This window comes from Carica papaya, chromosome 2, assembly GCF_054855325.1.
Source record: "Carica papaya isolate Zhongbai chromosome 2, ASM5485532v1, whole genome shotgun sequence".
NCBI classification, from domain to species: domain Eukaryota; kingdom Viridiplantae; phylum Streptophyta; class Magnoliopsida; order Brassicales; family Caricaceae; genus Carica; species Carica papaya.
The window spans coordinates 3,886,358-3,903,665 of NC_142310.1; the positions used below are offsets into that span (position 1 = coordinate 3,886,358).

At 35.2% G+C, this 17,308-nt stretch overlaps 1 protein-coding gene across 1 annotated transcript in view; it reads left to right on the top strand.

Annotated features, from left to right (window-relative positions):
* Positions 1 to 17,308, top strand: part of EMB2771 (E3 ubiquitin ligase) — a 39,813-nt gene that overhangs the window by 16,049 nt on the left and 6,456 nt on the right. Inside the window, exons 13-34 of the mRNA XM_088213421.1 lie at positions 1,443 to 1,526; positions 2,307 to 2,399; positions 2,539 to 2,598; positions 4,815 to 4,913; positions 5,153 to 5,293; positions 6,698 to 6,778; positions 7,680 to 7,751; positions 8,573 to 8,644; positions 9,290 to 9,383; positions 9,457 to 9,539; positions 9,746 to 9,799; positions 9,906 to 9,983; positions 10,117 to 10,238; positions 10,328 to 10,479; positions 10,939 to 11,015; positions 11,097 to 11,210; positions 11,295 to 11,396; positions 15,016 to 15,156; positions 16,050 to 16,223; positions 16,535 to 16,598; positions 16,698 to 16,837; positions 16,932 to 17,089. Of these exons, the coding sequence (XP_088069547.1) occupies positions 1,443 to 1,526; positions 2,307 to 2,399; positions 2,539 to 2,598; positions 4,815 to 4,913; positions 5,153 to 5,293; positions 6,698 to 6,778; positions 7,680 to 7,751; positions 8,573 to 8,644; positions 9,290 to 9,383; positions 9,457 to 9,539; positions 9,746 to 9,799; positions 9,906 to 9,983; positions 10,117 to 10,238; positions 10,328 to 10,479; positions 10,939 to 11,015; positions 11,097 to 11,210; positions 11,295 to 11,396; positions 15,016 to 15,156; positions 16,050 to 16,223; positions 16,535 to 16,598; positions 16,698 to 16,837; positions 16,932 to 17,089 (2,255 nt within the window). The remainder of the gene's footprint in view (positions 1 to 1,442; positions 1,527 to 2,306; positions 2,400 to 2,538; positions 2,599 to 4,814; positions 4,914 to 5,152; positions 5,294 to 6,697; positions 6,779 to 7,679; positions 7,752 to 8,572; positions 8,645 to 9,289; positions 9,384 to 9,456; positions 9,540 to 9,745; positions 9,800 to 9,905; positions 9,984 to 10,116; positions 10,239 to 10,327; positions 10,480 to 10,938; positions 11,016 to 11,096; positions 11,211 to 11,294; positions 11,397 to 15,015; positions 15,157 to 16,049; positions 16,224 to 16,534; positions 16,599 to 16,697; positions 16,838 to 16,931; positions 17,090 to 17,308) is intronic.

Below are 17,308 nucleotides of genomic sequence, written 5' to 3' on the forward strand. Positions count from 1 at the left end.
GAGCTATTTTGTTAGGCCATAATATTAAAGATGTTGATGATATGGGTGTGGTCATTGATCAATTGATAGATTTGTAACTATTTTGTATGTGGGCGGTACTCCCTTAGTACCTTGTGCATAATATTACTTTACTTTTTTTTCAAAAAAAAATTGTTGGAGAAGGATGTGACAAGGAAGGGAAACAAGTTTGCAAGAATGGGAGGGGTTTTCAAACTTCCATTTGAGTTTTGGGCGAAGGAAGTTGAGCGGTTGTTTAGCATTTTTAAGGGGTTCTTTTGGACATAAGGTGGAAGAGCATGGGGCCTAAGATGTGTTACTTTGTTTCCAACTGGTTTAAAGCCTTAAAATTAACCTTAGAGCTGGTGAGATTGGATGATGGGTTGAATACGTCGAGATTGACTGAAGTGCTAGGATGCAAGGTTGTGAAGCTTCCAATTAAGTATTTGGGAATGCCTTTGGATGCAAAATATAAAGACATGAGAATGTGGGATCTTATTGTAGCTAGGTTTGAGAGGAGATTGGCGGGATAGAAGAGAAACTTTTTATCCAAAGGCAAGTGCCTCACTCTTGTCAAAAGTACGTTGTCCAAACTTTCTATATATTTTATGTCTCTGCTAACAATTTCCGTGAGTGTTGCAAGGAAATCAGAATCAATTCAGTGCAAGTTTTTATGGGTTGATTCTAAGGAGAACAAGAGATACCATTTGGTGGCGTAGGTTGTGTTAAAAAGACTTTTGAATCAGGCAGTTCGGGGCTGAGATCGGTAGTAAAGATGAAACAAGATTGCAGGGTAAGTGAAGTTGGAGGTTCATGAAATAAATTGGGATTTTCTGGCAGAGGGTTATTGAGGCAAAATATGGCACAATGTATTAGGGTTTGGTATCCTAGGCGGGTAATTAGACTGCATGGAACAAGGTTATGGAAAAAATTATGTGTAGGAAGAGAGAGTTTTCAGAAATGTATCAAGTGGAGAGTTGACAGTGGGAAGAGATTATATTTTACTATGGTGTCTCCTAGTGCATAAACTATGGTGTATGGCGTATGGGCTGTTGGGCATCAGTTGGGTAATGGTAGATAACATTAGGAATGAGTTATGGGCATAGAAGAATGTTAGTGGTAGGAAAAAACATTTAGGACTTATTTCTCGTACTATTTTTTGGCTGGTGTGAAAAGAAAGGGACAGAGGGGATTTTGAAGGAGTGAAAGGGGATGTTGATAAGGTTAAAGTTAGATGGTATCAAATCTTGGGCTTTTTGGCTACTGGTACTTCTTTGTATTTCATGGAGAATTGAGGCAACCTTATTGATTGTATGATTGACATGTACATATATTTTATACACAGGTTGGCACCCTCTTAGTGCTTATAATTAATGAGTATGTTTTTACTTCTTATTTAAAAAAAATTATTTTACGTTTTATTTTACTACTTCAATTTATGACAGGTTAGGCGCATTCTTTGCTCTGCAAGACCTGTGGCAATTCAAACAACTCCTAACCCTAGTGCCTCTGATCAGGACCAGCAACAGGTAGGTTTCTCATCCTAGAGATATGAAAAGCTCTGTAGATAATCGTTTAGATATAGGATTTTAAGCTGTTATAATTATTTGTTCAGTATTAAGAATGAATTAATTATAAACAACAACAAAATGAACATACTTTTTTTTCCGAAATATTTAAGTACTGCTTTTGATGCATAGATACTGTTCAAGATCTATTATCAAGTAGAAATGATAAATGCAAAAGACTGCATCTTTTTTGGATTTGATCCTAAAAATATCTTTGTCCTCTATTCTAATCTCTACATGTTATTCCTTAAAGTTTTCCATCTAATTATCTTTGTAGATTCCACAGATTCACATTTTCGCTTTATTGTTTTTCTTAATGGCTCCTTCAGACTTCTTTCCTTCGCTTTTACAATTAATAACCTATTGGATCTGCCTGTTTGTTATTTGCCATTGTATCACCTAACGTTCCAGATGGTTCTAGGATAAAATGATGTTAACTCTGGGTTGTTCTAATTGAAAATGCATAAAATTCCTTAACCTGCCATCTACAACTGGCACTGTGCCTCAAATATGTCTGTCTCAATATCTGTTTATTCATCATCATCTAACACAACATCATCAAGTCTCCTGCATCATTAAATTTAAACAATTGTGAAAGTTATGCGTGATGCCTTCTATTTTCTATTACTTCCCCAGCATTGCAAATGCTTTTTTCTTTTTTCCTAAGTCCTGCATGGTGAGTATTTTTTCCCCAATTTGTTGTCTTTTTTAGTTCCTCACCTTCTTCTTTGATTGGCAAAGGCTCAGCTCTGGCGTGTCGCCCAGAGGACTACTGCTCTTCCTTTTGGCCGTGGTGCATTTACTCTTGCAACCATAAATACACTTTTAACAGAGGTATTAACTCTTTAGTGCCTGTGGGCCTAGTTTTTGTAGGAAACTATCTAATGGCATTTCCTATTTGAAATAGACCTCTCTTTTTCTCTTTTCAAGAAAAGACTCTTCCTCTAACAGAATTTATGGGAATTATATGTAGGCCTTTACTGTTCCAAAGCTTGTTTTAGCAGGTCGGTTGCCTGCCCAACAAAATGCAACAGTATGTACATATGAAACTACATCAATAGATTGTTGTTCTTTACTTGTCCTGTTACATTTTTTTTTCTCATTTTATGTGTGTTTTTAGAGTTTTCTTTTTTTTCTTTGCATTTTCATTATTTTAATTTTGTTAGTTTTAATGAGGTGAGAATTTGGGACCCGGTGGTGGAGAGGTTCGAGAGAAGATTGGCAGATTGGAAGAAATTTTTTTTTTATCAAAGGTGGGAAGATAGACACTTATTAAAAGTATGATGGCTAAGCTACCCATTTACTTATATGTCTTTCCTGACAATCTAAGTTAAGGTTGCCAAGAAATTGGAATCTATTCAATAGAGGTTCTTTTGGGGCGATCTGTGGGAAAGAAGGAAGTATCATTTGGTGAGTTTAAAGGAGGTTAAAGAACCTTTGTCTCTTGGTGGCTCGGGGTTGAAATCCTTTATAGAGATGAATAAGGCACTACAAGGCAAATGATTATGGAGATTCATGAAAGAGAATGCTTCCCTTTGGAGGAGAGTGATTGAGACAAAATCAGTACTGTAGATAAGGATTGATTTTCTAGAGAGGCAACAAGATCGCATGGTAAGAGGATATGGAGAAAAATAAGCATGAGTCAGCACATTTTTCAAGAATGTATCAGGTGGAGTGTAGACAGCGAGGATATAATTAATTTCTGGAAGAATTGCTGGCTTGAAGGAGAGTTCTCAAGGATCAATTCCCTCGGATTTACACTATTGCATGCTACAAGGATAGCACAGTCTATGAGGCATACAGAGACAACGGAAGGAATAGTAAATGGAGTGTAAATATTGTGAGAAACTTAAATGACTGGAAGGTGAGCATTCACTAAGCAAACTTTGCACAGTAAGATTTAATGGAAATGACAGTCAGCCATTATGGAATCTCAAGAGTAGTGACTTATTCATGATCAAGTCATTTTATAAGTACTTAGTTGAGAATGAAGTGGTACAGACCAAATTTCCATTCCAGCAAATTTGGAAGGTAAATGCTCCTTTCAGAGTTGCTTTCTTTGCATGGGAGGCAAGACACTAGTGTATTTTGACAATAGATAAACTGATGAGGAGGGGGAAAATTTTGGTAAATAGATGTTTCTTATGCAAGAGGGAGGTAGAATCTTGTGATCATATCATGCTTTGCTTTCTGTTTATGTACAGATATGGACTATGGTCTATGAATTTTTAGGAATAAACTGGGCAATGGACGACTTGGTAAGAGATGAGTTATGGGCTTGGAAAGACATTAGCAACGGAAGGAAACATGTAAATCTCATTCCTCGTACCAAATTATGGGTTTTGTGGAAGAAGAGAAACGAGAAAGCTTTTGAGGAGAAGGAAGCGGATTTGTTTAGAGTTAGAGATCTATAGCTAAAGGTGTTGGGTTTCTTGGTGATGGGCACCTTATTCTTTCTGTTGAAGAGTTTGAGGATTTTATTCACGTACTTAACTGATTTGTAAATTATTTTGCACATAGATGGCATCCCCTTGGTGCTATGATATAATAATACTCTATTTTTTTATTTTAAAAAAAATTACTTAGTTAATTGTGGTTAATTAGTTCGAATCCTAGGATGTGGTGTACTGCCTTGTTTCTCTACTTTTCTGTTATTGTCTTTTGTCTTGTTCTATGATGAAAATCAGTAGAAAAAGGAAGGAACATAATGAGAATGAGGTATGGAAATACATATGCAAAAACCCTAAATTCCAATTCGCAACCTTTCAGGTTTTCTTTCTTTCTATCTCTACTCTCTTCTCTCTTCCCCTCTCTTTCTTTCCTTCCTTCCTTCTTCTTTTCTTCTACCCAGAACCCTAACAACTCTCTACCAGATTCTTTGACTGAGTACATAGCTAAGGAGCTTGGCACTATGATTTATTGGAAGTTGGGTGCTAATGGGGATGTGCAAGTAAAAGAAAAAAAAGATATTACAGCTTAGAAGAAATGTTTCTAGTATTATATTTCTTCTTGAAATTTATTGTTCTGCTGCATGGTTTTAACATACTAAGATGGCCTCTTATAATCTGAATTCAATTAGAAACTGCTAATTTTGGTGAAAAATTTCTTTTTCTAATGTTGTAATTTTAACTTACATTTGTGGTTGTGTTCATAACTTTGTTTGTCTAAGTATACCTTGTGTATTCTATCCAAGTTTTTTTTTTCTTTCTTACCTTCTATACTTTATCATTTCATATCTTTTTGTTGCAGGTTAATCTGGATCCAAACATAAGGAATATACAGGAATTAAGATCCTGGCCAGAGTTTCACAATGCCGTTGCTGCTGGGCTAAGACTGGCCCCCCTTCAGGTTTGTCCTTATATATTAAGAACTGAGTATTCTAGACCCAAAATTTATGCACCCAATTATATTTTTAGTGTTGCTGCATTTTTTTGGTCTTGCATTACTTAATCGTTGAATTAAAGCATATTTTTTGGTCACAATTTTCAGTTACTTTTTCGTGCCACCTTTATACGTAAGCATAACTATATTGTATGCTCTTATTGAGGCATGTCTAAAATTTGATGTGGTACTTTGCTGATTTGTAGGGAAAGGTGTCAAGAACATGGATAGCATACAACAGACCTGCAGAGCCAAATGTTGTTCATGCCGGACTTCTTCTTGCACTGGGGCTACATGGATATCTTCGTGTTTTAAGTATTAGTGACATCTATTCATATTTTTCACAGGTTTAGTGCTCCATGGCTCTTTTTTCTTTGTATTGATTGGTTACATTTAGTTACTTCATTCTACATGTAATTATTCAGACTATTTACTCTTCATCTGTAGTTTTAGAATGGTATGTGATTGAGTGTGCCTATATCAAACTTATTTGTGGGTGTTATTCAATGTGTCCAGTTGATAAAGTTTACTAAATATTTAAGATGCTAGCCCCCTAGTTTTCTCCTCTTTCTTCTCTGCTAAAGATACCTCTATTTATATTTAATGGTTTACACAGTGTACTATCACTTCTTGTACACTTCACTTATCAAGCTGCTGATTGGTGGCAAGTATAGCTTGTCATCACATACATAGTCTAGATGCTACTATGTACCTAGGTCACTTTTGCTGCCACGGCTGCTCGTGCTTGACATGTTATTACATGTGTGTTCTGCTTTGAAGGTTGAAAAATGAATACAACTGATATATCCCGGAGGAAATAAGTAATTTTACAAATACTTATAAGTTAAATTCTGTAACATTGTGTTTGGTTCAGAATTATTTTATTATTATCCTAGTTATTCGATACGTAGAAATTAGTTATAATGTATACATTTGATGCATGATTAAAATAACTTCTTTATTATTTCTAATTCCACAGCTATAGATTTGCATTCACACATGTAAAAAAAAAAAGAGTAAGAAATGCCTAACTTAAATTGGATATGAAATTAACTTGGATTGAAATGGTATTTTCATTCAAATTTTTTATTCAATCTGCATGAAATTCTTATTTTTATTTCATGTAATTAAAGTACTAAATTAAATGTAGAAGTGTAAGGCTCTACTCGAAATTTGAGCCAAGCTAGAATATCCTTTTTTTGGTAGTGACCAAACTCTAGTATTAAAAATTCTGCTCAACTTCGCTTATTTAATATCTTAGTCATGGTTCTTACTTGCCTAAACTTGCATGTGTGATATATATACAGGTATTTATGTAGTATATATGTCTAATATAACCATGTAAACGCACAAGCTGAATCCAGCATGATGATGTATTGACATAGATAATACCTTTATGAAACATTTTAGGCACGTGACTGTACAAGTTGCAGCCTGCTGGTTGTTTCTTGACAATACTTTATTGATTAGTGTTTGCAGCTTATGCTTCGTTTTCTTTTAACTTCTTGGATTGGCATTATGCTCTACAAGATTTTCTTCTTCCATAAGGCATCATGTGCTGGCTGAAGAGCAAAGAGAGAAGGATGAATGGACGTTATATGCTTGTCCCTTCCATTCTGTTAAACTAGATTCTTAAGTTTAGCATCTTTTGTCTGTTCTTTATTCCATTTTCCTTTTTAAAAAATAAAATGCTTTTTTACCTGGATGCTAGCCACATTTCCTTATTCCACTTTTCTGTTGCTTTTTATTAGGAACATGAAAACACAACTGTAGGATTAATGCTTGGTCTGGCAGCTTCTTATAGGGGGACAATGCAACCAGCAATATCAAAGGTAGAGAAATATGCTTGTTTTTGACCTTTTTTCTATCTTTATCTTTGCTTACAGGTGCAGGTCTCCGTGCTGTTAACAACTTCTAAGCTTTTCTTTTTTGAATGGAAAACTATGGAAATATATTCAAGGGTACCAAAGGATTCAAACCTGTATTTAAAAGTATTTACAAATTAATCAGGATATCAGTTAGATCCCTCAAGTCCTTTCTAGTATAAAGTGGTTGAACCCTTAACGAAAAATTCAGGGTCTGGAATCATAAATCATCAAATCTGTCAAATTAGATTATCTCCTTTTAAAAACTATTCTATTTCTCTCTTTTCAAATAACTCAAAAGGTAGCTGGAGAGATAAGCCTTAATCTCTTATCATTTTGATTCTGCTCCATGTTCATAACTCCTTCCTAACTGAACCAGCTATCACCCAGTCCTTTCCCAAGAAACCATAGGCCAAAGACCAAATGTCATGAGTATACCGGCAGCAAGGAAGAATGGGGTTGAAAGATTCTGCACTACTTTGTCGACAACTTCTATGTTTTCAACCATGGATACCTTCTTGTGGTGCTGTATTTGTTGGGTTTACTTTTTCATATGATTTTACCCTTCTTTGAACACTAGGTAGAGTGCAAAGATGCTGTATGGAATAAGGCCGATCAAATAAATAAACAGGAAAGTCAGAAATAATGTGAGTTTCTTAATTCTTCAGAGAAAAGGAGAGGAATAATTTTGTGCTACTCCTTAAATAAGAAAAACCATATGAGGGGAAATGTTAGCTCTTTATTTATTGCGATACAAGGGCCTGACAATAAGCTTGACGAAGTAAGTTAAACCTTTTGTTATAGAATAATTTTTCTATGTAAATGGTGCTTTTATTTTGGGTGAAAACTTAAACTTTTTATGTAACAGGCTCTCTTTTTTCATATTCCTGCTCGATTTCCATCTTCTTATCCAGAGTTTGAGATACCAACCCTTCTGCAGGTATGGATGATTGCCATGGTTCGTTGATTTCTTTTTGAATTTTATTCTTTGGGGAAATTGTGTTCCTTTCACTGGATTATTTCTTGATGGACCAGTATGGTGTGGATGGTGAGCATGAATGATAGAGATATTAAAATTGTCAATTATCATGCAAAAGTTGGTGTAAAATGGATGTAATTTTGTTTTCTTCTTGAGTTGCTTAGTTTATCTTTTCCTTTTTGTTGGTAGAAAAAGAAGAGATATTATTGAGATAAAGGGGATGCAAATATGGAGGATTAGGTATCCTCCAAGAAACAGAGAGCTCCAAAGAAAGGAAAATGAGAAGGACTAGCTAAATAGTATAAAGAGTAGCCAACCAATCTCTATAGCAAACTGTTAAATAATGTCCTTGAAGCAGCCCTTGATCTTAGCCCAAATAGAAGCCAGAAAACAGATTTTATCCCACAAAATCATAAAAGGTGAATTGTAGTTTTGAAACATTCTTGCCTTTCTCTCAAAGCCAAATTATCCACAATTTGGCTAAGATTGCCCTGCAAAAAGAAACTTGACCTCCCTCTTCATTGTTAGACCCAACATACAGAGATTCTCAGTTGGGACTAGGTGATGTAACTTAGCACAACAAACAATGAACTACCTTTATTACGAGCTTTCTGAGGAGAAGAAGTTCTCTACTAACACTAGGACAACCTATTAGAGTTTTGCTTATTCTTATTTTTGTTCCTTCCCCCAAGGCCTAGATGCTGTAATTGCCTAATTTTGTCTATTTGGTTTATTTTCCAAACAATAACTTTGATTATGCAATTGCTTTTGTTGATTTCCAGTCTGCAGCTTTAATGTCAGTTGGAATTCTTTTTGAAGGATCAGCACATCCACCGACGATGCAATTTCTTTTGGTACTATGTTTCATCTTGTTAAAGTTCAAATGTTGTGCTTTTAATTATGCAGAATTATCATTTAATTAGGGAAAATGCATGTACATACAGCATCATCCTAATTCATAAGGAAATTGTGTAACTAAAACTTAGGTTATTGGGTAAAATGAACAACGATTGGAATCTGCCTTGGAGTTTCAAGGGATAATTTAGAGCGTTATGACAGTGGATATATATATGTATGTTATATGCTTGCACGTACATGGGTATACATTGAAAAGCTAGTTGATATTCTCTATCAGTTTGTTGTACCATCTCTTTAATTGGATTCTTATTATTACAATCCTAGTTGGCTGAGTTATTTGGCAATTTCTGTTGTAGATTCATGAATGATTTAGTTGTTCGAAGTCCCAGTCATTCTTTAGGATATTATGTTTGTTTATTTCTGATACTTGTTTGTGTTGTTAAAAGCTTATCGGTGAAAATCATTTGACTCATTTCGGGGTTTGGTTTGATTGCCACATCCTTATACAGTGGTGATACATATCATTTCTTTGTATACAGTTCCACAATGATTTGAGCGTGCGCCTGCATATTCTGTTGCAGAAAAAAGGTAAAGAATTTTAAGGATAGTTTGATAGATTTACAGTGCATGCTGTATTTCAGGGTGAAATTGGCCGCAGAAGTGGAGGTGATAATGTACTTGAGCGAGAGGGTTATGCTGTTTCTGCGGGATTGTCATTAGGTCTTGTTGCATTGGGTATGTCTTTGTGACTTCCAGTGCTTCTTTATTTTGAGTTTGGTATTAGTTGATCGTGTTCTTTTAACTGAAGGCCGTGGAGGAGATTCACTTGGTTTCGTGGAAAACTTGGTTGGTCGATTATTCTACTATATTGGTGGCAAAGAAGTTCATAATGTATGCCTCTAATTTCATATTACTTTCATTTACCCATTTTACTCCTAATGGGAACTTTCAATTTCAACTCAGTGCTGTAAATATCTGCAGCATGTCTGTTGAAATCCCTTGCAAAGGAGCTACACCATCTTAATCTATATGGCACATGGCACTTCTGTAAAACTTTATAGTTTTCCTGACTGTCCCCTTTTATTTTACTCTGGCAGGAAAGATCCCCCCATATGATGCTATCTGATGAACCCAACCGTGGTACTGGGCAGGTTTGACTAAATGGTCTTTCTATTTATTTATCACTGTTCTGAAGCACATTAATAAAGAGAATACATTTCTTTTGACTAATAAAATCAAATTGCTGTTGCATTTTAGATGATGGATGGCACCACAGTCAATATTGATGTTACTGCTCCTGGAGCAATAATTGCTCTAGCGTTAATGTTCTTAAAGGTGATATTTTATGGAAGTTCACACTAAATTGATTTATAAACTTCTGTAAGATCGTGTCAGTTTTGTGGCATTTCTTACCCGTATACCTTTCCCAACAATCATTGCTTAGTTTTCTCCCTTGTGTTTATTGCAGACTGAATCAGAGGTGGTCGCATCTAGGATTTCTATCCCACAGACTTACTTTGAGTTGCAGTACGTGAGACCTGATTTTATAATGCTTCGTGTCATTGCTCGAAATTTGGTAATGTGGAGCAGGTAGTCTATTCAAAGGAACTAGTCGATCATCAAGCTTCTATCTGTTCATATACTCAAAGGAGTTGAGTTTTTAAGATTTTCTGTTTAAGGGTCCACTCTTCTCAAGATTGGGTTCAATCCCAGATTCCTGAAATTGTCAAAGATGGAGTCAAAGGTCTCAGAGATGATATTGATGAAATGGATACAGAAGCTTTTGTGCAGGCATATGTCAATATTGTGACTGGAGCATGTATTTCTCTTGGTATGTTTTTTTATTGATTCTTAGTTTAATTATTTGTTTTAGCTGGAAAAGATGTTTTGCTAAAAGGATTCTCTAATATGTGGTTTTGGTTACTGGTTCCTTGTACTGTTTTCCAAGTAAGTTTTGTGCTTAATTATTTATTTCCAACCTTTCTGCAACCTGACATGGTAATTTCCGTGCATATATATGGTTAATATTTTTAGAGATTATTCTTTTTGTAACAAAATTTTGTTGTTGTGTTTGGGCATGTTTTTTTTTGGATAAATCAACTTTATGGAATACATTTATGGTAATTTCCTTCCTCTAGTTGGATCTCGTCACTTCTTTATTATGGGTGGCACCCCCTTGGATTTTGTCCAAGCTAGATTCTGGAAGTTAAAAGTCGACACTTCCTTTTTTGAACCTTTTTTTGGTCTTCACGAGAATTTTACATTAAGCTCTTCACGTTTAATGATGCAGGGTTAAAGTTTGCCGGTACGAAGGACGGAAATGCACGGGAATTACTTTATGATTATGCTATCTATTTCTTGAATGAGGTCTCATAAACTTGCAATTTGAATCTTATAGCTTCTGTAAATTGTTCATTAGTGGTAAATTAGTTTTGTTAATGTCTGCAGATCAAGCCTGTTTCTGCTACATGTGGGAATACCTTTCCTAAAGGTCTGTCTCCCTATGTCGATCGTGGCACATTGGAGATATGCCTTCATCTAGTTGTTCTTTCCCTTTCTGTGGTATGTAAGAGTTACAGGTTTTTGTGTAATAAAATTCAATTATTTATACATGGTTGTTACGTGGCTAATTTTCTGAGAGAATAGGTTATGGCTGGCTCTGGAGATCTTCAAATCTTTCGGTTATTGAGATTTCTTCGCAGCCGGAACTCTGCAGATGGGCATGCTAATTATGGCATTCAGATGGCAGTAAGTTTTCTGTCAGGACCCAGCTTTGACATGTAGGGGCAATTTTGAAATAATAAGTTTTATGGTAAAAATTGAAAAATAGTGGTAATTTTGAAAAAAAAATTAAAATTATGGGGCAAGAATCTGGGAACATAGAAAAAGTAGGGGGAGAAATGAAAATTAGAGAGAGAAGGAGAGATCTAGAAGAGAGAGAAAATGAGAATTCCAGAAGAGAGGGAAAAGAGATATTTTTAGAGAGAGAAAGATCTGGAGAGAGAGAGAATGTTTTAAAGAGATTGTATGTGTTTTAGATTAGAGGAGAACAAAGAAAGAAGATGAAATAATTTGAGATTTTATTCCAAAAATTACATATCTGAGTTTGTGATACAATTCATTATTTATATACATGAATCGGTATGAAAATCTTCATTTGCATCATCAAACGCCGCCGAGTGATGAAGAAAAGTCACCTATTCACGTGAGGAACGCGTCAGCTTGAGGGGGAAAATTTGAAACACTTCAGCCGGTTCACCATGTGGAAAAGAAACGGTTCACCAGTTCATGGACCGGTTCAATGCCTAGGGTTTTGGGTTTTGCCTCCCTGCAGATGGCTCCGTTTGCACTTTGCTCCCTGTTTTTTTTATTCACATGTGGTTGATTTCACTGTTTCCTTTGTGCACCCATGCTTCCAGCCACATTTTCATTTGATTTTTCTGGGATCTTAACAATTCCCTCCCTTTGGATATCAATCTTGTTTTCAAGGTTGTGATTCAGCGTCCAACATTTCATGTTCAAGAATATTACTTCTATTTCTTATATATATATGTATATTATTATATATATTATATATGTATATATATTTATTATGCTATCAAAGGACTCCTTGTGGATATTTTGCATTATTCTACTACTTGTCATCTGGAGGTTGATCCTCTTCACTTTCTCCTTCTTTTCCCTCACATATCTCCATTGCCATGACTATTTTTTCTTTACATGATGCCCTGAAAAGTATTTTTCTTCACATCTGTAGCAAAGATTGTTCCTCATATGATTGGACCTCTTAAGGGTACTGGTTCTTGAAAATTCTGAATTTTCAAGAAATTTTTAGTGATGAGAACACTTTTTTTGGAAGAAGTCATAAAGTGCTTCAGCTTATTATAACGGTAGATGACATCTAATGCTTGTTCTTGCCATAGAGCCAACTAAATTGCTTTAGTCAAGATATGCGGCCTATACATCCTTAGTATCAGTCTAAGTACCTCATTCAAACTATTTACAAAACTGGAAATAGAATATTTTCACAAAATCCAGAGTTCTCTGTTAATAACGAGGATCTTATTTCTTCAATTTTTCTTGATATTAGTAGACAGTATTTTTCTGAATCAGTTTGTTAAATTCCTCTATAATGTCAACTCTAGTTAATCCTCCAAACCTTCTACACTGTTCAACCTCGAATATTTCTCATTCAAATATATTTAGGTCATTTGTTAACTCAGTACCAAGTTTCTACATCATCTCAAAGATATATTGAACCTGTTTTCACTTTACTTCTCGGGAATGTGAAAAGATGAAAATACTTGTTGCATCTTTTGATCCATGTTTTAAGTTTTTTCGTCAAAGATAGGAATTTCAATTTTTGGGGTAGGGCTTCCTAGTCGGTTACTCCTCTAGTATGAACTGCCAACCCTTATTTTTTTTACTCTAAGATTTGGTTAAATTCCTTTATCAATATTTAAAGCAGAGACGCATGGACTTATCCTTGTGGCTGTCTCTCCAATTTGTGTTTTGCCTTGCAAGAGTTAGACTCGTTGGGCAAATGTAGCCAGTCGCTGGTCCATTAATGCTTGGGTTTGTTGTTGTGATTCGTACATTTCGGATCTCAAATCTGAAAGTTTGTGGTCCACCTCACACTTTTTTTCCTCCATAGTGACCATCTTTTGAGGTTCGAAAACCGTGGTTTTACTCTTATTTTTCACCATGGCCACAAAACTTGTAAGAGTTTCGTTAAAATCAACTTGCTTTTATACCAAGTTGTAAAGAGTCAGATTTGACATGTAATTCACTGGAATCTTAATTTTGGCAAAAGAAATTAATTTGTAATCTTTATGGTAAAAATTGAGAAATATGGGTAATTTAAAAAAAAATAAAATTATGGGCGAAGAATATGGAAATAAAGAAATGGTAGGGGGAGAAAAGAAAATTAGAGAAAGGAGAGATCGGGAAGAGAGAAAATGAGAGCTCGAGAAGAGACAGAAAAGAGATATTTTTTAGAGAGAGAAAGATCTGAAGAGAGAAAGAATAGAGAGAGAAAGAGAGAATGTTTTAGAGGGAGTGTGTGTTTTAGAGAGAGGAGAACAGGGAAAGAAGATGATATGAGATTTTATTCTAAAAATACATATCCGAGTTTATGATACAATCCGTTATAAATGAATCGGTATGAAAATCTTCATTTGCATTGTCAAACGCTGCCGGATGATGAAGAAAAGCTGCCTGTTCGGGCAAGGGATGTGTTTTCTGGAGAGAGAAAATCTGAAATGGTTGGGCCGGTTCACTGCATGGAGAAGAGAAGGTTTGCCGGTTTAGGGACTGGTTCAGGGCCTGGGGTTTTGGGCTTTGCTTCCCTGCAGATGGTAGCACTCTGCTTTTTTTTTTTTTTTTAATCACCTGCGGCTGATTTCACTGTTTCCTTTATACACCCATGCTTCCAGCCACATTTTTGTCTGATTTTTCTGGGATCTTAACATTTTGCTACAAGCTAGAAAGGGTCCTTTCTCAATCCAAATTCCTTATACTGTTTTTCCCACCCAAGTCTGAGACGTTCAATGTCTCTATCTTGTTGGTTATGGTCAATCTTGATTTCTTCCTTCTAGTTAAAAAATTTGAGATTTTAAAATCATAGAATGGCTGGAAAATTATCCTACTTGGGAAAGAGGTGTGAGTATTATGAACTCAGTGATTATTCTGGTTTTATATCAGCTAGTAAAATGAAAGTTTCTGTGGAAGTTTAGATATCTTATTGGTATTACTATTTAAAGATTTTTAACACCAATGAACAACCTGTGAGATCTGTATGTGTGTTAGTTTGTCTCATAGTCTTTCTTGATATGGGAATATCAGGTTTTATCATCATTTGAATTGATTTATTTCATTATTTTTTTGCAAAGACGAATTCTGGCCTGTTTGCATGTATTTCTCTTTGTTAAATAGCAAAGCCTGCTTGCATGTATTTATTTGAGAAATAAACTATGACGATCAGTTTTTTTTTCCTTTGAATGCCATACCTGCTATGACTTTAGGTAAGTTTAGCAACTGGCTTCTTGCTTCTTGGGGGAGAAACACGGATATTTTCAACAAGCCACAGTCCTGTTGTCGCTTCGCTGATAACACTGCTTGCATGTATTTATTTGAGAAATAAGTTAGGATAATCAATTCTTTTTTTCTTTGAATGCATACCTGCTATTACTTTAGGTAAAAGCTTAGGAATTGGTTTCTTGTTTCTGAATGTGGACATTTTTGACAAGCAATAGTTATATTTGGAGCTTTGTTGATTAGACTGCTACCATATATTTATCTAAGAAATAAATTATGACACAGTTTTTTTTTTTTTTCTCTTTGAATGCCGTATCTGCTATGACTTTAGGTAAGCTTAGCAATTGGTTTCTTGTTTCTTGGGGGAGGAATGCGGACGTTTTCGACAAACAGCAGTTCTATTGCTGCTTTGCTAATTACACTTTACCCGCGCTTGCCTTCTGGACCAAATGATAATCGTTGCCACCTTCAGGTAAATCTGAATGCTACCAAATCAGTTGTGTATGAGGAAGTATGTAATGATGGTAACTTATGAATTGAGAAATGGAGTTAGGACTTAGAAACTCTATTATAAGACAAGGGTAGAATGGATAGAATAGGGAGAAACTAACAAAAAAAAAATGGAAAATGGAGATTCCAGAACTTGATAACTAAGAGAAAATCTTGATTATATTTAATAGTAACGGTAGCAGCTGTGAAGTAATTGAGTTGGATGGATACTTATCTCAAAGTTTAAGTTAAATATATTTTATTTATATTCTAAAATGTCCCTTCACTTGCAACCTCCTGCAAATGCAGTTGAAGCACAGACCAATATGGTTTTGATACCTTGTGAAATAATTAAGTTGTATCACTTAAGTTATATAATACAAACTGATAAGGCAATGAAACCTAACCTAGTAGGAACCATGATAGGAGACTAAGTTACAAAAGAAACTGAAAAAAATTCTATGTAACTCAATCTCGCTAGCCACCTAAAACACCTTTTAATTGCTGAATTTTTTTATCATTCGTCCACTTCCTTATCCACATAAGATTCCTGAATAAGCTAAACATTCATCTTGTTGTATAGAAATCTCATTAGTCTTGTTATTATTTTTTATAGTATTTGGTAATATTTTAATCCTTCCATTTAAGTCTGTTATAGTTTGCACCAAAAGGCGTATCAAAGAGAGATGCTTTTTATCTCTACACTAAAAAGTATATCAAAGAATTATAGAATTTATTGATCCATGGTAAATCTATTTGGGTTTCCTTCACACTGTTCTGTCTATGTTTAACTTTTTCAATAAATTATGAGGAACAGCATGATGATCATATCTGAAAAAGCGAACTCATTGTTCATGAAGAAAGTTTGTTGTCCAGGCATTCAGGCATTTGTATGTCCTTGCAAATGAGGCTCGCTGGATTCAGACTGTTGATGTTGATACTGGCCTCCCTGTTTATGCACCTGTTGAAGTTACCATAGAGGAAACTGAACTTTATTCAGAAACAAGTTTTTGTGAGGTTACCCCCTGCATTTTACCGGAACGTGCTATTGTAAGTTCAAAGTCCCGAAAACAAAGTTCTTGGAATTCTATGGTTCCTGAACTTTTTGTTATTTGAATGTAAGAGTATAATTAAATAATACAAGTCTAAGAGAAATTCTGCTGCTTTGTGTAAATTTATCAATTTCTTGGGAGCTGAGGACAAGTATCAGAAAAGTTGTCATAAAATTTGTGCATGTTGGACTACTCTATTGCAGCTATCATAATTAGCCCACTAAACTCAAAATATTTTGTCTCATGTTATCTTAGTAGTGAGAATTGATGTTTTTGGTGGATTATTGATTCTTAACATGCTTTTCACAGTTGAAGAGAATTACGGTCTGTGGCCCTCGGTACTGGCCTCAAGTAATAGAGCTCGTTCCAGAAGGTAGTGGATGCCTTCACTATATTTCTGTTGTTTACATGAATTTATTTATTTTAGATGAATGGAATTCAACGGCTTTATTCTAATCCCCCTTTTCTTTAGACCGACCTTGGTGGAGCTGTGGAGACAAGAATGACCCATTTAATTCTGGTGTTCTTTATATCAAACGGAAGGTTGGAGCTTGTTCATATGTAGATGATCCCATTGGGTGTCAGTCGCTACTGTCACGAGCAATGCACAAGGTTGTGTTCTTATTATGTGTTGCCACTGTGTGATATAATTCTGTGGTTTATCTTGGATTTGGTAAAAGATTTTGAATTTTCTTTCCCAATCCAGGTGTTTGGTTTGGAAACTATAAGAGCATCCAATCCAAGTAATTGTAAGAACAGTGGACTCAGTTCTGATACTGTAGATCAGTTGGTCAGGACATTTTCTTCTGATCCTAGCTTAATTGTTTTTGCGCAACTTTGCTGTGATCCATCCTGGAATAACAGGCAAGTATTTATTTGTTCTCTCTCTCTCTCTCTCTAGATTGTCTAGTATTCTCTGCTGAGGTTCAGGAATGTCATGGTTTAAATTTGCTTATGTAGCATAACAACTTTTTTTTTTTTTTTGGATGATAATGATCTGAAATATTATGTGGAATTAATTCTAACTTTTTCTGAGTGCCTGAAGTATGCGATGTGATCTTCTATGCTCTTAACAGTGGTTAT